This window comes from Apostichopus japonicus, chromosome 2, assembly GCF_037975245.1.
Source record: "Apostichopus japonicus isolate 1M-3 chromosome 2, ASM3797524v1, whole genome shotgun sequence".
In the NCBI taxonomy this organism is placed as follows: Eukaryota; Metazoa; Echinodermata; class Holothuroidea; order Aspidochirotida; family Stichopodidae; genus Apostichopus; species Apostichopus japonicus.
Window position 1 is genome coordinate 25913528 of NC_092562.1, and position 21284 is coordinate 25934811.

The following is a 21284-nucleotide window of genomic DNA, read 5'->3' on the forward strand; positions in this document are numbered from 1 at the left end:
ATACCTTTGGCCCCAACCTTCAACTATCATTTTTAACTCCAAACTCTTAATACAGAGCTGCCAACTAGTACAGGTTTCCGTTAATTTGTGCAGGAAATCTTGATGAATACAGCAATGAATACAGAATTTAAATATACAAAACTGTAGTAATGATAATAGTGATTTATGCCTGGGAAGAAAACAAGCTATGATAACAGAATAATCATACACAGACCTGATTTTGCCCTTGGAATTGCCCCAAAGCCCATGTAAATGGTTAATCATAAGATCTGCGTTTTAAAGGTTGTTTAAATTGTTGGTTCATGGTGAAGCAAATTTAAATCGAAAGCTGATTTTTGTTAACGACCATTCTCAATGGTAATTACACCCCTGTGTAAAAAGTAAGTGCTTTGCAGGTGCTATTCATTTATGGGACTTTACAAATGTGGTGACAGGAGTTTCTTTCATTTTCAGTTAGAAAGCAGCTCAATGAAATACGTGTAAAATTTAATATTGCCATTTTATTACCAACAAGACTGTATTTGAGCTTGTGGACTTGTATAGCATAATAAGATGTAATGATGTAAGGTCAGTTTATGAAATATCAACAACAATTATTTATCAATTCCTTGTCCCGTGAAATTTTTTTTTCATCGACCATCGATCTTATGACGTACATAGCCTAGCATAACGTAAGGCTTGGTTCTACAGTAGTGTTTACAGAGGCCTAACTGCATTTGTACCTAGTAGCCATGACAATGTGGCCTTGAAGATGATCATTTTAATATATTTTGTAGGAAGTATACTCGTTTTAAGGAAAATACAGAAAGTATTTCTAATGGTTGGCAGCTCTGCATTTAAGTGTTTTTTCCCCTATCATTTGGGAAATATGTCTACTTACAGGCTCTTTGCTTCCTTGGCACACTCTTCAGTAGCTTTGCAATAATTTGTATGTTCTATATTCTTTACTAAATATGTTTTCTTTATTAATGTGGAAAATCCTGCACAGGCAATTGCTTTTGTGTAACTTGCTACAGATGTCAAAGATCAACCAGTAAAAGTTAAGATACAAGGCAACAACTTTTGGTGAATGTTTGGTTTTGAAACAAATTTGTATGATATGTTACAGTAGAGTAGACAGGCACTTTATTAGTCACTAATTAGCTGGTAAGGTCAATTAAAGAAGGAATAATAAAATACAAAGGGACAGGTTGACCTCAGCCCTATCAGCTTAAATACAAAAGATTTAAAGATTAAGAGTTTTTAATAATAAGAATGGAACTGGTTAACTGTAATGCTGATTAAGTTATTAGTTGAGTCTCACTTCTGGTGGTGCCCACAACCAGATATGTATGCAATATGATTTAAGGCTTAATATGTGGATTGTGAACTGTTCACCTTGGATTAAACAACTTGCCAGGGAGGTAATTTCTTAGTTTAGGCCAGAGTAAAATCGATTGGAAGGGGAACCTTAAAGTGATATTAACTGCTTTTACCCAAAGTATATGGTTAAAGTCTTCAGACCTGTTAATATGTTATTGCTTACAATAACATATTCATTAATACTTTTTATTTGGGCATGTTTTGCAGTACCATGAAGATACAAACATATTACATAATTTCCATGATTTTCCATAATTTTTCCATATTTCTAGCGCCTCCTACAACTCCTAGTCCTCCTGTATCAAAGCGGATAACTGACTTGGTAACAACTGGCAGAATAGTATCACTGACATCCTCCACCCAAGTTGGAACCACGGTTCTTGCGACCACTCCTGGAACAGGTACAGTATTAAGCTTTAAAGTTGCAAGGCACACTAGTGTCAGTGAATCCTGCACTGTCTCTAACCATGGTTGGTGTCAAACTTTATTTCAATTTCATTGAAGTTATCAAACTTCTACCTAAATTCCATATTCCCTCAAAAACATCAGTTTGAATTTGAAGATTGCAATTTATCAAACAAGCTATTTTATAAAGTTTTGAAATGAATGTGATGTCAGGGACTGGTTCGATTGGTAAATGCAAATAACAGCAAAATGTCAAACAGGAAATTAACACATTTATGTTCAGATGTATAACTACATTACAGGTTGTTCATAGAACCGTATTACTTTCACTCTTTTAATTCGAACAAAATTTATGTGAACCCCAACCCTGCAGAAGAAAATGTGAACACTTATAATTCAATTAATTCACAAATACCAATACATTTCATTGATATTTTCTCTATTTCAGTAAACCAGTGCTATATATGTTACGATGAGCATGAATGTGCCAACATTGAATTCGTCTCAACTGAAAACTGTGACCCCGACTCTGTATGTGTGGTGACAAATATCACATTGAGTACAACAGGTATCTGGACACTTTATTATGTAATCTATGTGAAGTGGCAACTCACGTCATATTGAGCCACACAGAATTCGCAAAAATTGATGTCTGTTATTACATGTGTGTTCATTGCCAACGGGGCCTGCCAGTGACACTCGAAATCAACAGAGGGCGCTATTGCTTATATCTAGTTGTGTAAAACTTGGCAAGCTGAAGTATATCACTTCTTATCATAGCAGTACCATGAGATGATCACTGCTGTTATATACATTGATTGACTTAGTGAAGAGATCTCTTAAAACATTTTCAAAGTTTCAAGTCAACCTAACTACTTGACGCACTTGAGCTTGTGTCTCCTAAATGTTTTTCTGGTGTTTTAATTGTTCAATGAAATACGTAGAACCATGAACGCGTCTATAAACCAGCTCATCAGCATCCCAGTTCATCAGGCATGCTTACAGCTTTTCACATGGTGGTGGTACATAATTTGTTAAGTTCACCCACATCAGGACAGATATGCGAGTGGCCCATCTGCTGAGATGCAGGAGTGTCCATTGTCATTCTCAATAGCTGGTGACAGCAGTGGGTTTCATATTCATGTGCTGCTCAAGCCTATGGATTTGTTCAGCCAAATTGCAATTTCGAGACGCTTCGATTTATCTTTTCCATAGATGTTGTACTCAGACGTTGTGTACCTCGTGCTTGGAAACCTGCTGGCCAACGTTGTGTAGATGGACAAACGTTCTATGACAGTTGCTTCTCAGCTGGGGATCCTCTTTGCAGAGGTGAAGAACCAGTAGGAGTAGAAGGGAGAGCTTGTTTCTGTCAGAGTGATCTATGTAATGATTACTTTGTAGAACGTGAACTTGTAGGTGAGTAACTTGTGCATCCCTCACACCAACATGTGTACTGTGTCCACCCCCATCTTTATTCCGATTTAGTCGCAAAAAATGACACCGTCAAAATCTTATATTTTGGCATTAGACTTGCTTATTCTCGCTTTCCTGTTAATCGATCAGCGTTAACGAATTAGTTATGATTTATCATTGTTTGGAATGCTGAAACGGTTTTTAGTTGAGAAATATCAATTTACTTAGTTTAATAAATGAAATGATTCTTATTGATTTGTTCAGTTTGAAATTTTAAGAGTAACATTTTATGTGGTATCTTTTTACCTAGTGGACACCTTGCCATGTTGTTAGGTATTTATACCTGCAAGATACATTAGTGAAAATAACGGAATCAGTAGCAAAATATATATCTCCTCTGTTTTGCAGCAACTACTGCTTCAGCAACAACTGACACTGTGTCATTGACAGCCACTAACCAGACAGATGCTAGTGCAGCATCCAGTGTTTCCAATGAAAGCCAACAGACTCCTGTTTCTCCTGATGTTGTATCCTCAACAGTAACAGGCCAGACAGATGCTAGTGCAGCATCCAGTGTTTCCACTGCAAGCCAACAGACTCCTGTTTCTCCTGATGATGTGGCCTCAACAGTTACAGGCCAGACAGATGCTAGTGCAGCATCCAGTGTTTCCACTGCAAGCCAACAGACTCCTGTTTCTCTTGATGTTGTATCCTCAACAGTAACAGGCCAGACAGATGCTAGTGCAGCATCCAGTGTTTCCACTGCAAGCCAACAGACTCCTGTTTCTCCTGATGTTGTATCCTCAACAGTAACAGGCCAGACAGATGCTAGTGCAGCATCCAGTGTTTCCACTGCAGGCCAACAGACTCCTGTTTCTCCTGATGTTGTTGCCTCAACAGTAACAGGCCAGACAGATGCTAGTGCAGCATCCAGTGTTTCCAATGAAAGCCAACAGACTCCTGTTTCTCCTGATGTTGTATCCTCAACAGTAACAGGCCAGACAGATGCTAGTGCAGCATCCAGTGTTTCCACTGCAAGCCAACACACTCCTGTTTCTCCTGATGTTGTATCCTCAACAGTAACAGGCCAGACAGATGCTAGTGCAGCATCCAGTGTTTCCAATGAAAGCCAACAGACTCCTGTTTCTCCTGATGTTGTATCCTCAACAGTAACAGGCAAGACAGATGCTAGTGCAGCATCTAGTGTTTCCACTGCAAGCCAACACACTCCTGTTTCTCCTGATGTTGTATCCTCAACAGTAACAGGCAAGACAGATGCTAGTGCAGCATCTAGTGTTTCCACTGCAAGCCAACACACTCCTGTTTCTCCTGATGTTGTTGTCTCAACAGTAACAGGCCAGACAGATGCTAGTGCAGCATCCAGTGTTTCCACTGCAAGCCAACAGACTCCTGTTTCTCCTGATGTTGTTGTCTCAACAGTAACAGGCCAGACAGATGCTAGTGCAGCATCCAGTGTTTCCACTGCAAGCCAACAGACTCCTGTTTCTCCTGATGTTGTGGCCTCAACAGTAACAGGCCAGACAGATGCTAGTGCAGCATCCAGTGTTTCCACTGCAAGCCAACAGACTCCTGTTTCTCTTGATGTTGTGGCCTCAACAGTAACAGACCAGACAGATACTACTGCAGCATCCAGTGAGTTATTTAAAGTTAAATGTTAGGGGGATATCATTTCTTTTATGCTATTGGCAGTTCTGAAGTTACCAACTATTTATGAGTTTCTTTTTTGTTTTGTGTGAAATTACTTCAGTTTGTCTTTCATATCTTTACCTCAGTGGTAACAAATGATGAAGTTAAAACAAAACTCCATTGTCACTAATGTGATGCATTTTGTTGCCTTTTTTGGTATTGAAGTATTGTTGGAAATATTGAGGTATACAAAACATCCTAACAGCTGCAGTATAACCAAAACCTACAACTTTACAAAAATGTGATATTAGATTCTCAAATTAAATTAAAGAATTCCAACATGACTGTATTCTATATGTTGTCAGTATAGTGAGTAGTTCATGTCTGCTGGCTTCAACTTCAAAGACAATTTTAGTCTTTACAAACACCATATATGGAAAAATTGTGATTTGCTTCCTTCATATAAATTTTTTACAGCAATTCGATGCTACAGTTGCGACAATATTGATGGTAGTTGTGATTTGGAGAATGTACCCTTTACGCCTTGTGAACCTGGAGAAATTTGTCTCTCAAGGAATTTGACAACCACTTTTTTGTTTGGTAAGTGAGTTTGATTACTTGTCTGATTACTGTAATTATGGATTCATTTATTTCTATATTCATCGTTTATTTATTCATTTGCCAGTCATTTATTATTGTCTTAGAAAGTCAGGAATTAGTCATGCAGTCAGCCATGCTAAAGAAAAAAACCCTGAATATTCTTGATTTAAATTTGATACATTGTATTCCAAATCTTGACCTAACCCATATTTATCTGGTTAGAGTTATGAACACTGTGCTGCATTGGAAGTATTTTTATGTTTTACTAGATTTATTGTATCTCACAAACATGAGAAAGCATAGGAGTCTCTAGTCAGTCAAACCAAGAATTTTTCAAAACATTGAGTTGTTTTTAGGCTGAATAAATTTCTTGTTTATCACTAGGAACTGTGGAGATCACCCAGAATGATGTGGCCAGAAGTTGCTTCCCTAGTTCAGTTGCTCCAGTTAGCAATGGATGCTTGGAAGGGTCAGTATTTTATGACGTGTCAGGAAATCTTCCACCAACGGTGACTATAAGCAATGTCCTCGGAAGGGTCTGCTTCTGTGATTCCGACCTATGCAATGATCGGAACATCCCGCAAGATGAACCTGGTAAATATAATCTGTATAATCAGTGTTATTCTAACTATTCTGTCTTGCTTGTGTTTTAGTGGTTGGAATTTGTCATGAGAATTTTGAGAAAAAGTTAATTGCTTATCATCATTTAGTATGCAGTTATGGTTCACCTTAATTTATATATCACTGTCATTGCAGATTGTGAATAGTGATCTGAGACTTGCTTGAATCGATGTCATTATAGAAGTACCTATACTCTGCCATGTCATTGCTCTGTCTTCTGTTAAAATATGATTTGTGAAGAAGAAAGTGCAAATCTTGCTCTCAGAATGTTAAGAAAAGTTTTCAATTCCTTTTCCTCCAATTAATATTAGTAACTGTCACAGAGAGTACCCAAACATCTGTAAGCGAATCAACTAATGCTCCAGCTAGTCCTGCCACTGGTGCTACACAAGCCTCAACAGTAACTGGTGCAACACAGGCCTCAACAGAAAGCAGTGCAACAACAGCCTCCACAGTAACTGGTGCAACAGCAGGAACTGATACTCCAGCTAGTCCTGCCACTGGTACTACACAAGCCTCAACAGTAACTGGTGCAACACAGGCCTCAACAGAAAGCAGTGCCACAACATCCTCTACAATGAGTAGTGCAACAGCAGGAACTAATACTCCAGCTAGTCCTGCCACTGGTGCCACACAAGCTTCTACAGTAAGTGGGGCCACACAGGCGTCAACAGTTAGCAGTGCCACAACAGCCTCTACAATGAGTAGTGCAACAGCAGGAACTGATACTCCAGCTAGTCCTGCCACTGGTGCCACACAAGCTTCTACAGTAAGTGGTGTCACACAAGCCTCAACATTAAGCAGTGCAACAAAAGCCTTCACAGTAACTGATTCAACAGCAGGAACTGATACTCCAGCTAGTCCTGCCACTGGTGCCACACAAGCTTCTACAGTAAGTGGTGCCACACAGGCGTCAACAGTAAGCAGTGCAACAACAGCCTCTATAATGAGTAGTGCAACAGCAGGAACTGATACTCCAACTAGTCCTGCCACTGGTGCCACACAAGCTTCTACAGTAAGTGGTGCCACACAGGCCTCAACAGTAAGCAGTGCCACAACATCCTCTACAATGAGTAGTGCAACAGCAGGAACTGATACTCCAGCTAGTCCTGCCACTGGTGCCACACAAGCTTCTACAGTGAGTGGTGCCACTCCGGATGTTTTGACCTCAACAGTAACAGGCCAGACAGATGCTAGTGCAGCATCCAGTGTTTCCACTGCAAGCCAACAGACTCCTGTTACTCCTGATGTTGTTGTCTCAACAGTAACAGGCCAGACAATTTCAACAGAGTCAAGAACAAAAGCAACATCTGTTGATCAGTCACCACCATCAATGGCTACAAAAATGACTTCTCCAGGAGCTACTACAAGAGAGAGTGATGGTAGGTCACACTTAAATGTTTCAGAAACAGCACCTTCATTAACTGGTGTGAGTTATTCAAAGTTAAATGTTTGGTGGATGTCATACCTTTATGCTATTGTCAGTTTTGAAGTAAGCAACCATTTAAAAGTTTCTTTTTGTTTTGTGTGACATTACTTAAGTTTGTCTTGTAAGGATTGCAGCACGGGAAATTAAAGAATTCCTACATGACTGTATTCTATATGCTATCAATACACTGTATTCTATATGTTGTCAGTATAGTGAGTAGTTTATGTCTGCTGGCTTCAACTTCAAAGACAACTTTAGTCTTTACAAACACCATATGGAAAAATTATGATTTGCTTCCTTCATATAAATTCTTTACAGCAATTCGATGCTACAGTTGCGACAATATTGATGGTAGTTGTGATTTGGAGAATGTACCCTTTACGCCTTGTGAACCTGGAGAAATTTGTCTCTCAAGGAATTTGACAACCACGTTTTTGTTTGGTAAGTGAGTTTTATTTACATGTCTGATTACTGTAATTATGGATTCGTTTATTTCTATATTCATCGTTTATTTATTCATTTGCCAGTCATTTATTATTGTCTTAGAAATTCTGTAGTAGGCATGCAGTCAGCCATGCTAAAAAACACCTGAATATTCTTGATTTAAATTTGATACATGGTATTCCAAATCTTGACCTAACCCATGCATGTTTGGTTAGAGTTAAGATGCATTTCACGCAGGTTGTAATGACTCCAGTCAGTGCCTGGAATTTGAGTAAGGTTGTTATATGTTTCAAGCAGTGTTACAATGACTCCAGTCAGTGCCTGGAATTGTTGTTATATGTTTCAAGCAGTGTTACAATGACTCCAGTCGGTGAATGGACTGGAGTGAGATTGTAAGTTAATATGCATTTCAATGGGAGTAAAATTTGTTATGGCTTTCAAGCAGTGTTGCAATGACTCCAGTCAGTGCCTGGAATCGAGTAAGATTGTAAGTTAATATGCATTTCATGCGATGTTGCAATAAGTCCAGTCAGTGTCTGGACTCCAATTAGAAAGCTCCTCATGTTATCAGGGACTTCACTCAAAAGACTCAAATTGTCTTATATTGCCTTGAGACACTAGTCCTCACATCGATGGACTCAATGACAGCTGTGGTTTCAACCATCAAACTATAAAACAATGGCAAAGAATCTAAACCTTAAAGCACTGTACAGTGCTGTTATAAAACACCATGTACAGTATATAACATTTAGCAACCTACTCTATAGGAAAGGAAACTGGATTATTAAAAAATGTTACTTTTTCAATTTTTTTCTCCAAAATCCAAACACAATCTGGCAACAATTGTCCAGTTCCCACTGTGAGCACTTACTGCTTCATAATACCTTTTCATCTAGTATCATTTGCTTAATCTTTTTAGCTGAATAAATTTCTTGTTTATCTCCAGGAACTGTGGAGATCATCCAGAATGATGTGGCCAGAGGTTGCTTCCCTAGTTCAGTTGCTCCAGTTAGCAATGGATGCTTGGAAGGGTCAGTATTTTATGACGTCTCAGGAAATCTTCCACCAACGGTGACTATAAGCAATGTCCTCGGAAGGGTCTGCTTCTGTGATTCCGACCTATGCAATGATCGTAACATCCCGCAAGATGAACCTGGTAAATATAATCTGTATAATCAGTGTTATTCTAACTATTCTGTCTTGCTTGTGTTTTAGTTGCAGGAATTCGTCATGAGAATTTAGAGAAAAAGTTAATTGCTTATCATCATTTAGTATGCAGTAAATGGTTCACCTTAATTTATATTTCACTGTCAATTGCGGATTGTGAATAGTGATCTGAGACTTGCTTGAATTGGTGTCAGTATTATAGAAGTACCTATGCTCTGCCATGTCATTGCTCTGTCTTCTGTTAAAATATGGTTTGTGAAGAAGAAAGTGCAAATCTTGCTCTCAGAATGTTAAGAAAAGTTTTCAATTCCTTTTCCTCCAATTAATATTAGTAACTGTCACAGAGAGTACCCAAACATCTGCTAGGGATTCAACTGAAGCTCCAGCTAGTCCTGCCACTGGTGCCACACAAGCTTCTACAGTAAGTGGTGCAACACAGGCCTCAACAGTTAGCAGTGCCACAACAGCCTCTACAATGAGTAGTGCAACAGCAGGAACTGATACTCCAGCTAGTCCTGGCACTGGTGCCACACAAGCTTCTACAGTAAGTGGTGCAACACAGGCCTCAACAGTAAGCAGTTCCACAACAGCCTCTACAATGAGTAGTGCAACAGCAGGAACTGATACTCCAGCTAGTCCTGCCACTGGTGCTACACAAGCTTCTACAGTAAGTGGTGCAACACAGGCCTCAACAGTAAGCAGTGCCACAACAGCCTCTACAATGGGTAGTGCAACAGCAGGAACTGATACTCCAGCTAGTCCTGCCACTGGTGCCACACAAGCTTCTACAGTAAGTGGTGCAACACAGGCGTCAACAGTAAGCAGTGCCACAACAGCCTCTACAATGAGTAGTGCAACAGCAGGAACTGATACTCCAGCTAGTCCTGCCACTGGTGCCACACAAGCTTCCACAGTAAGTGGTGCCACACAGGCCTCAACAGTTAGCAGTGCCACAACAGCCTCTACAATGAGTAGTGCAACAGCAGGAACTGATACTCCAGCTAGTCCTGCCACTGGTGCCACACAAGCTTCTACAGTAAGTGGTGTCACACAAGCCTCAACATTAAGCAGTGCAACAAAAGCCTTCACAGTAACTGATTCAACAGCAGGAACTGATACTCCAGCTAGTCCTGCCACTGGTGCCACACAAGCTTCTACAGTAAGTGGTGCCACACAGGCCTCAACAGTAAGCAGTGCCACAACAGCCTCTATAATGAGTAGTGCAACAGCAGGAACTGATACTCCAGCTAGTCCTGCCACTGGTGCCACACAAGCTTCAACAGTAAGTGGTGCCACACAGGCCTCAACAGTAAGCAGTGCCACAACATCCTCTACAATGAGTAGTGCAACAGCAGGAACTGATACTCCAGCTAGTCCTGCCTCTGGTGCCACACAAGCTTCTACAGTAAGTGGTGTCACACAGGCCTCAACATTAAGCAGTGCCACAACAGCCTCTACAATGAGTAGTGCAACAGCAGGAACTGATACTCCAGCTAGTCCTGCCACTGGTGCCACACAAGCTTCTACAGTAAGTGGTGTCACACAAGCGTCAACATTAAGCAGTGCAACAAAAGCCTTCACAGTAACTGATTCTACAGCAGGAACTAATACTCCAGCTAGTCCTGCCACTGGTGCCACACAAGCTTCTACAATAAGTGGTGCCACACAGGCCTCAACAGTAAGCAGTGCCACAACAGCCTCTATAATGAGTAGTGCAACAGCAGGAACTGATACTCCAGCTAGTCCTGCCACTGGTGCCACACAAGCTTCTACAGTAAGTGGTGTCACACAGGTCTCAACATTAAGCAGTGCCACAACAGCCTCTACAATGAGTAGTGCAACAGCAGGAACTGATACTCCAGCTAGTCCTGCCACTGGTGCCACACAAGCTTCTACAGTGAGTGGTGCCACTCCGGGTGTTTTGACCTCAACAGTAACAGGCCAGACAGATGCTAGTGCAGCATCCAGTGTTTCCACTGCAAGCCAACAGACTCCTGTTTCTCCTGATGTTGTTGTCTCAACAGTAACAGGCCAGACAATTTCAACAGAGTCAAGAACAAAAGCAACATCTGTTGATCAGTCACCACCATCAATGGCTACTAAAATGACTTCTCCAGGAGCTACAACAAGAGAGAGTGATGGTAGGTCGCACTTACATGTTTCAGAAACAGCATCTACATTAACTGGTGTGAGTTATACAAAGTTAAATGTTTGGTGGATGTCATACCTTTAAGGTATTGCAATTTGTCAGTTTTGAAGTTAGCAACCATTTACAAGTTCCTTTTTTGTTTTTGTGAAATTACTTAAGTTTGTCTTGTAAGGATTGCAGCGCGGGAAATTAAAGAATTCCTATATGACTGTATTCTATATGTTATCAATACACTGTATTCTATATGTTGTCAGTATAGTGAGTAGTTCATGTCTGCCGGCTTCAACATCAAAGACAACTTTAGTCTTTACAAACACCATATGGAAAAATTATGATTTGCTTCCTTCATATAAATTCTTTACAGCAATTCGATGCTACAGTTGCGACAATATTGATGGTAGTTGTGATTTGGAGAATGTACCCTTTACGCCTTGTGAACCTGGAGAAATTTGTCTCTCAAGGAATTTGACGACCACTTTTTTGTTTGGTAAGTGAGTTTTATTTACTTGTCTGATTACTGTAATTATGGATTCGTTTCTTTCTATATTCATCGTTTATTTATTCATTTGACAGTCATTTATAATTGTCGTAGAAATTCTGTAGCAGGCATGCAGTCAGCCATGCTATAAAAAACCTGAATATTCTTGATTTAAATTTGATACATTGTATTCCAAATCTTGACCTAACCTATATATGTTTGGTTAGAGTTAAGATGCATTTCAAGCAGTGTTGCAATGACTCCAGTTAGTGCCTGGACTGTAGTGAGATTGTAAGTTAATATGCATTTCTATGGGAGTAAGATTGTTATGGCTTTCAAGCAGTGTTGCAATGATTCCAGTCAGTGCCTGGAATCGTTGTTATTTGTTTCAAGCAGTGTTGCAATGACTCCAGTCGGTGCCTGGACTGGAGTGAGATTGTAAGTTAATATGCATTTCAATGGGAGTAAGATTGTTATGGTTTCCAAGCAGTGTTGAAATGACTCCAGTCAGTGCCTGGACTCGAGTAAGATTGTAAGTTAATATGCATTTCATTCGGTGTTGCAATAAGTCCAGTCGGTGCCTGGACTCGAGTAAGATTGTAAGTTAATATGCATTTCATGCGGTGTTGCAATGACTCCAGTCAGTGTCTGGACTCCAATTAGAAAGCTCCTCATGTTATCAGGGACTTCACTCAAAAGACTCAAATTGTCTTATATTGCCTTGAGACACTAGTCCTCACATCGATGGACTCAATGACAGCTGTGGTTTCAAGCATCAAACCATAAAACAATGGCAAAGAATCTAAACCTTAAAGCACTATACAGTGCTGTTATAAAACACAATGTACAGCACATTAACATTTAGTAACCTACTCTATAGGAAAGGAAACTTGATTATTCAAAAAATGTTACTTTTTCAATTTTTTTCCCAAATCCAAACCCAATCTAGCAACAATTGTCCAGTTCAACCTGTGAGCACTTACTGCTTCATAGTACCTTTTCATCTAGAGTAGTTTGCTTTAAAATATTTTGGGCTGAATAAATTTCTTGTTTATCTCCAGGAACTGTGGAGATCATCCAGAATGATGTGGCCAGAGGTTGCTTCCCTAGTTCAGTTGCTCCAGTTAGCAATGGATGCTTGGAAGGGTCAGTATTTTATGACGTCTCAGGAAATCTTCCACCAACAGTGACTATAAGCAATGTCCTTGGAAGGGTCTGCTTCTGTGATTCCGACCTATGCAATGATCGGAACATCCCGCAAGATGAACCTGGTAAATATAATCTGTATAATCAGTGTTATTCTAGCTATTCTGTCCTGCTTGTGTTTTAGTGGCAGGAATTTGTCATGAGAATTTAGAGAAAAGGGAATTGCTTATCATCATTTAGTATGCAGTAAATGGTTCATCTTAATTTATATATCACTGTCATTGCGGACTGTGAATAGTGATCTGAGACTTGCTTGAATCAGTGTCATTATTATAGAAGTACCTATACTCTGCCATGTCATTGCTCTGTCTTCTGTTAAAATATGGTTTGTGAAGAAGAAAGTGCAAATCTTGCTCTCAGAATGTTAAGAAAAGTTTTCAATTCCTTTTCCTCCAATTAATTTTAGTAACTGTCACAGAGATTACCCAAACATCTGCTAGGGATTCAACTGATGCTCCAGCTAGTCCTGCCACTGGTGTTACACAAGCTTCTACAGTAAGTGGTGTCACACAGGCCTCAACAGTAAGCAGTGCCACAACAGCCCCCACAGTAACTGGTGCAACAGCAGGAACTGATACTCCAGCTAGTCTTGCCACTGGTGCCACACAAGCTTCTACAGTAAGTGGTGCCACACAGGCCTCAACAGTAAGCAGTGCCACAACAGCGTCTACAATGAGTAGTGCAACAGCAGGAACTGATACTCCAGCTAGTCCTGCCACTGGTGCCACAAAAGCTTCTACAGTAAGTGGTGCCACACAGGCCTCAACAGTAAGCAGTGCCAAAACAGCCTCCACAGTTACTGGTGCAACAGCAGGAACTGATACTCCAGCTAGTCCTACCACTGGTGCCACACAAGCTTCTACAGTAAGTGGTGCCACACAGGCCTCAACAGTAAGCAGTGCCACAACAGCGTCTACAATGAGTAGTGCAACAGCAGGAACTGATACTCCAGCTAGTCCTGCCACTGGTACCACACAAGCTTCTACAGTAAGTGGTGCCACACAGGCCTCAACAGTAAGCAGTGCCACAACAGCGTCTACAATGAGTAGTGCAACAGCAGGAACTGATACTCCAGCTAGTCCTGCCACTGGTGCCACACAAGCTTCTACAGTAAGTGTTGCCACACAAGCCTCAACAGTAAGCAGTGCCACAACAGCCTCTACAATGAGTAGTGCAACAGCAGGAACTGATACTCCAGCTAGTCCTGCCACTGGTGCCACACAAGCTTCTACAGTAAGTGGTGTGACACAGGCGTCAACTGCAAGCAGTGTCACAACAGCCTCTACAATAAGTAGTGCAACAGCAAGGATGAGTTCAACATTGCCTCCAGAGACTTCTACTCAATTTCGAGGTATGCTTTGCAAATATCATTTTAACTTGTGTCTAAGACACATCCAGAGTACAAAGACACATAATTATGAGTTGTTCAGTATATGAAATCCGAAACATTGCACAGTCCATTATCGTTAATGTTAATAGAAATAATATTACATTAATGAAATAGGAAAGCGTTCACCTCCAGCCTAACATTAGTTATGTGCTGTAGCAACTGGGCTTGTGTATCTTAGTTATCATTATTTATTAAAGTGCATTATGAAAGCAATTGTTGGATGAGAAGTATCTCCCATTTACCAAAAAACAGGTGAACTCTTTTATTTTGCTGTCATTTCTTTTTCAGGCTTTCGATGCTACATATGTTTTGATCAGGAATCTTGCGCAGAGAGTGAACTTCTCTTCGAAACCTGCCCGGACAATTCCATTTGCCTGACAAGGAACGTGACTGCTACCTATTCACTTGGTAAGTTAGACTAAGTAAGAAAGAAGTAAATTTACCCAGTTGTTAAAAATGATATTTTTTTTTCACAAATTCTTCCTTCTTTGAGTCTATCCTTTTTCCAATCATTTATCAGTGCTCTTAACCTTATCCATGAAACTAATCAACATAATGTTGACCAAATTCACTGATCGGACTGTTGTATCACGTACATTTAGTTTACAGTTAAAATTGTTTTGGAAAGTAAACTTTAAGGATTTATGCATGATTAATTGATTATGAAAACTACTGATGAAATTTGGGATGAATTGGAAAGCATCCAGCAGATCATATTGATGTTTCCATCCTTGAATGAGCTCGGACTCAAACTTTGAATATGTATTTTGTATTCAAAAGTTTAAACCCAAGGGAAAGTACCATGAGCTAAGTCACTGCATTTAACAGTAAGAAGTTCTACACAGATATATCCTGAAGTAACTTAAGTCTTCAGGAACCAAGATTTGATTGACCGATAAAGAGTCCTTTTCGAGCAAATGAAATTTTTGTCTTACGAAGGTGCTGGAGAGTTCCGGCAGAATGATTTGTTTCGAGGATGCTTCCCCAGTGACTTGACAGCTGTTAAGGATGGATGCGTACCTGGACGTATTTTCTATGACACTGCGGGTCCATTACCTTCAGGGGTGACATTGAGGGATGTGGAGGGAAGAGTTTGTTTCTGTGATACAGACTTGTGCAATATTGAAGAGGTGTCCAGAGAGTCTCCATGTAAGTTTTGAGTCTTTTCATTGTTCTGTATTGAAATAAACAAAAACTAGTCTTACCATTGTTCTGAATTGAAATAAACAATAACTATTTACAAAAGATAAACATGTCATAGTCTATTTTCTGCATGATCAACTTTTGATGTGCTGCCTCTGTTTTTACCCTCTAAGGGGAAGGTTGTTTAATGTTTAAGGAATACTTTGAGACCATTTCCTTGTAGGTTGTACAATGTTTGGCATAGTTTCTATGATAATTAAAAGGATAATGTTACCTGTAACCAGTTTTCATTTGTGAGGTGAAATTGCAACTTCAGGTTGTTTAACATCAAGGTAAATAAATCTGAATATTACATCAAATATGCACATGGATACAGTCTAGGTTTGAGGAAGAACTTGTAGATGAAACAATGAACAAAAGCTTCTGAAACATAAATAAGTGTCATCAGTGATTAATTTTTACAGCTTCAAAAGTGGAATCAGTCATTACTATTTTATCTATTATGAGAGTTAACACATTTCATTTTATTTCTCTCTCCAGCTACAACACAAGGTCCAGTTACGTCTATAACAGCATCTCCTCCCACACCTGAAACTATATCACCTGATGGTGCTACAGATTCTCAATCAAATCTGTCACCAACAGTAAGTGGAGCAACACCTTTCTCAGCTGTATCTACTGATACACCAGCCAGTCCAGTTACTGATGGTACAGCAGGATCTACAGTTAGTGGAGCAACACCTTTCTCAGCTGTATCTACTGATACATCAGCCAGTCCAGTTACTGGTGGTACAGCAGGATCTACAGTTAGTGGAGCAACACCTGTCTCAGCTATATCTACTGATACACCAGCCAGTCCAGTTACTGATGGTACAGCAGGATCTACTGTTAGTGGAGCAACACCTGTCTCAGCTGTATCTACTGATACACCAGCCAGTCCAGTTACTGGTGGTACAGCAGGATCTACAGTTAGTGGAGCAACACCTGTCTCAGCTGTATCTACTGATACATCAGCCAGTCCAGTTACTGGTGGTACAGCAGGATCTACAGTTAGTGGTTCAACACCTGTCTCAGCTATATCTACTGATACACCAGCCAGTCCAGCTACTGATGGTACAGCAGGATCAACAGTTAGTGGAGCAACACCTGTCTCAGCTGTGTCTACTGATACACCAGCCAGTCCAATTACTGATGGTACAGCAGGATCTACAGTTAGTGGAGCAACACCTGTCTCAGCTTTATCTACTGATACACCAGCCAGTCCAGTTACTGATGGCACAGCAGGATCTACAGTTAGTGGAGCAACACCTGTCTCAGCTGTATCTACTGATACACCAGCCAGTCCAGTTACTGATGGTACAGCAGGATCTACAGTTAGTGTAGCAACACCTGTCTCAGCTGTATCTACTGATACACCAGCCAGTCCAGTTACTGATGTTACAGCAGGATCTACTGTTAGTGGAGCAACACCTGTCTCACCTGTATCTACTGATACACCAGCCAGTCCAGTTACTGATGGTACAGCAGGATCTACAGTTAGTGGAGCAACACCTGTCTCAGCTGTATCTACTGATACACCAGCCAGTCCAGTTACTGATGGTACAGCAGGATCTACAGTTAGTGTAGCAACACCTGTCTCAGTTGTATCTACTGAAACACCAGCCAGTCCAGTTACTGATGGTACAGCAGGATCTACAGTTAGTGTAGCAACACCTGTCTCAGCTGTATCTACTGATACACCAGCCAGTCCAGTTACTGATGGTACAGCAGGATCTACAGTTAGTGGAGCAACACCTGTCTCAGCTGTGTCTACTGATACACCAGCCAGTCCAGTTACTGATGTTACAGCAGGATCTACAGTTAGTGGAGCAACACCTGTCTCAGCTGTATCTACTGATACACCAGCCAGTCCAGTTACTGATGGTACAGCAGGATCTACAGTTAGTGGAGCAACACCTGTCTCAGCTGTGTCTACTGATACACCAGCCAGTCCAGTCACTGATGGTACAGCAGGATCTACAGTTAGTGTAGCAACACCTGTCTCAGCTCTATCTACTGATACACCAGCCAGTCCAGTTACTGATGTTACAGCAGGATCTACAGTTAGTGGAGCAACACCTGTCTCAGCTGTATCTACTGATACACCAGCCAGTCCAGTTACTGATGTTACAGCAGGATCTACAGTTAGTGGAGCAACACCTGTCTCAGCTGTATCTACTGATACACCAGCCAGTCCAGTTACTGATGGTACAGCAGGATCTACAGTTAGTGGAGCAACACCTGTCTCAGCTGTATCTACTGATACACCAGCCAGTCCAGTTACTGATGGTACAGCAGGATCTACAGTTAGTGGTGCAACCGGAAGGATGAGTTCTACATTGATGGCAGAGACTTCTACTCAACTTCAAGGTATTTCTTGCAATTATTGCTTAAACTTGATCTGGTTCGTAGGAACTGTGTATTGAAATGTTTAGATACACTTATCGTTCCTAATGATTATGATTTGTATAGAGTTTTATGATTTGTATAGAGTTTTAAGAAGATAAAATGTTTTTTTTTTTTAAGTATATATTTTTTATTAATGGTGATATTAGAGTTGTTTTTAAAACAAAACAGGACAGGAAATTATCAAGAATGTTTTACACAGCAAGAAAATGAATAGATGTAACTGAAATAAAACTCTGCTCGCCAGAAGAAGGAGTTATTTCCTGCACCCACTGAGCTATCCCATCTTTAGTCATTGGTAATCACACTACCCCTCACAGGTTTCATTATTTATGAAGTTTATATAAAATAGAACTTTCTAAGAGAAAAGCATCTACAGAACAGTATGGACTGTACATCTTGAAGATTACTCGCTGCCATTTTTTTCCACCATCAGATTTGCGTTGCTACATATGTTTTGATCAGGAATCTTGCACAGAGAGTGAACTTCTCTTCGAAACCTGCCCGGACAATTCCATTTGCCTGACAAGGAACGTGACGGCTACCTCTTCAATTGGTAAGCTAGACTAAGTATACAATGTGACTAATTTTTGAGTCTCTCATGTTTCAACAAACTCCTAGCCATTTCAACCTCATGTCTGTACATGAAATTGTAACTAAAACTGTATAACGCAAAAGCACTGATAGGACTATCGTATCACACTTAAGTATGTTCCTATTTTTTTAGAATTCTTGCTCCCAAGAATTTATGCTTTTTTAAAAATGATGACACACCTGTTGTAATTTAAGATCAACAGCAAAGCAGCTATCCAATAATATTGATTTTTCTATCCTTGATTTAGCTCAGACTAAACTTTCTATGTATATTTTATCTACAAAAATTTAAACCACAGTGAAATTTCCATAAATTAAGTCACTGCTTTTACCAATAAACAGTGCTATACAGATATTTCTACACAAGTAGTTTTGGTCTTCGGGAACCAATACTAGATGGAATGATAAAGAGTCCTTTTGGTGCAAATTTAATTTTTGTCTCACAAAGGTCCTGTAGTGTCAACGCAGGATGATTTGTTTCGAGGATGCTTCCCCAGTGACTTGACAGCTGTTAAGGATGGATGCGTGAATGGATCTACTTTCTTCGACACTGCGGGTTCATTACCCGCAGGGGTGACAGTAACCGATGTGGAGGGACGAGTTTGTTTCTGTGATACAGACTTGTGCAATATTGAAGAGGTGTCCAGAGAGATTCCAGGTAAGTTTTGAGTCTTTCCATTGTTATGTATTGAAATAAACAAAAACTAGTCTTCCATTGTTCTGTATTGAAATAAACAATAACTATTTACAAAAGATAAACATGTCATAGTTTATGTTCTGCATGATCAACTTTTGATGTGCTGGCTCTGTTTGTACCAGACAACTGCAGGGCTTTTCTGACATGACACAGCTGTTACCGTTGCCATTTTATGTTTACTTTTAAAAGAGGGAAGTTTGTTAAAGGAAGATTTTGGGACCATTTTCTTGTAGCTTGTACAATGGTTTAGCATAATTTCTTTGCTAATTGAAAAGATCATGTTACCTGTAATCAGTTTTAATTGTGAGCTGCAATTGGAACTTCATGTTGTTAAGCATTATCGTTAACAAATCTGAATATTACATCAATTATTCATATCTTGATGGACACAGTCTAGATTTGAGAAATAAATTGTAGATTCTAAAACAATGAATGTACGCATCTGAAACATTAATGAGTGTCATCACTTTATCATTTTACCAGCTTCAAAAGTGGAATCAGGCATGCCATTTTTATCTGTTATGAGAGTTGACACATTTCATTTGTTTTCTCTCTCCAGCTACAACACAAGTTCCAGTTACTTCTACAATGTCATCTCCTCCCACACCTGAAACTATATCACCTGATGGTGCTACAGATTCTCAATCAAATCTGTCACCAACAGTAAGTGGAGCAACACCTGTCTCAGCTGTATCTACTGATACATCAGCCAGTCCAGTTACTGATGGTACAGCAGGATCTACAGTTAGTGGAGCAACACCTGTCTCAGCTTTATCTACTGATACACCAGCCAGTCCAGTTACTGATGGCACAGCAGGATCTACAGTTAGTGGAGCAACACCTGTCTCAGCGGTATCTACTGATACACCAGCCATTCCAGTTACTGATGGTACAGCAGGATCTACAATAAGTGGAGCAACACCTGTCTCAGCTTTATCTACTGATACACCAGCCAGTCCAGTTACTGATGGTACAGCAGGATCTACAGTTAGTGGAGCAACAGCTGTCTCAGCTGTATCTACTGATACACCAGCCAGTCCAGTTACTGATGGTACAGCAGGATCTACAGTTAGTGGAGCAACACCTGTCTCAGCTGTATCTACTGATACACCAGCCAGTCCAGTTACTGATGTTACAGCAGGATCTACAGTTAGTGGAGCAACACCTGTCTCAGCTGTATCTACTGATACACCAGCCAGTCCAGTTACTGATGTTACAGCAGGATCTTCAGTTAGTGGAGCAACACCTGTCTCAGCTGTATCTACTGATACACCAGCCAGCCCAGTTACTGATGGTACAGCAGGATCTACAGTTAGTGGTTCAACACCTGTCTCAGCTGTATCTTCTGATACACCAGCCAGTCCAGTTACTGATGGTACAGCAGGATCTACAGTTAGTGGAGCAACACCTCTCTCAGCTGTATCTACTGATACACCAGCCAGTCCAGTTACTGATGGTACAGTTGGATCTACAGTAAGTGGTGCAACCGGAAGGATGAGTTCTACATTGATGGCAGAGACATCTACACAAGTTCAAGGTACTTCTTGCAATTATTGCTTAAACTTTATTTGTTTCCTAGGAACTGCCTATTGAAATGTTTAGATATACTAAATGTTTTTTGATATTTATTTTTATTAATTGTGATATTAGAGGTGTTTTTAACCAACACAGGACAGGAAATTATCAAGAATGTTTTACAAAGCAAGAAAATGAATGGATGTAACTGAAATTAAACTGTGCTTGCCAGAAGGAGTAATTTCCTGCACCCACTGAGCTATCTGATCTTTAGTCATTGGTAATCACACTACCCCTCACAGGTTTCATTATTTATGAAGTTTATATGAAATAGAACTTTCTAATAGAAAAGCATCTACAAAACAGTATGGACCGTACATCTTGAAGATTACTTGCTGGCATTTTTTTCCACCATCAGATTTGCGTTGCTACATATGTTCTGATCAGGAATCTTGCTCAGAGAGTGAACTTCTCTTCGAAACCTGCCCGGACAATTCCATTTGCCTGACAAGGAACGTGACGGCTACCTATTTAATTGGTAAGTTAGACTAAATGTACACTGTGACTTATTTTTGAGTC

The 21284-nt window shown here is 40.2% G+C and overlaps 1 protein-coding gene across 1 annotated transcript in view; it reads left to right on the forward strand.

Moving 5' to 3' along the window:
- The window catches only part of LOC139980230 (uncharacterized), a 50967-nt gene that overhangs the window by 18731 nt on the left and 10952 nt on the right, over window positions 1-21284 (forward strand). The window contains exons 6-20 of the mRNA XM_071991758.1: window positions 1635-1763; window positions 2216-2335; window positions 2983-3183; window positions 3589-4833; window positions 5305-5427; window positions 5812-6021; window positions 6360-7430; window positions 7796-7918; window positions 8868-9077; window positions 9421-11229; window positions 11602-11724; window positions 12777-12986; window positions 13328-14272; window positions 14600-14719; window positions 15251-15460. Coding sequence (XP_071847859.1) covers window positions 1635-1763; window positions 2216-2335; window positions 2983-3183; window positions 3589-4833; window positions 5305-5427; window positions 5812-6021; window positions 6360-7430; window positions 7796-7918; window positions 8868-9077; window positions 9421-11229; window positions 11602-11724; window positions 12777-12986; window positions 13328-14272; window positions 14600-14719; window positions 15251-15460 — 6849 coding nt within the window. The remainder of the gene's footprint in view (window positions 1-1634; window positions 1764-2215; window positions 2336-2982; window positions 3184-3588; window positions 4834-5304; window positions 5428-5811; window positions 6022-6359; window positions 7431-7795; window positions 7919-8867; window positions 9078-9420; window positions 11230-11601; window positions 11725-12776; window positions 12987-13327; window positions 14273-14599; window positions 14720-15250; window positions 15461-21284) is intronic.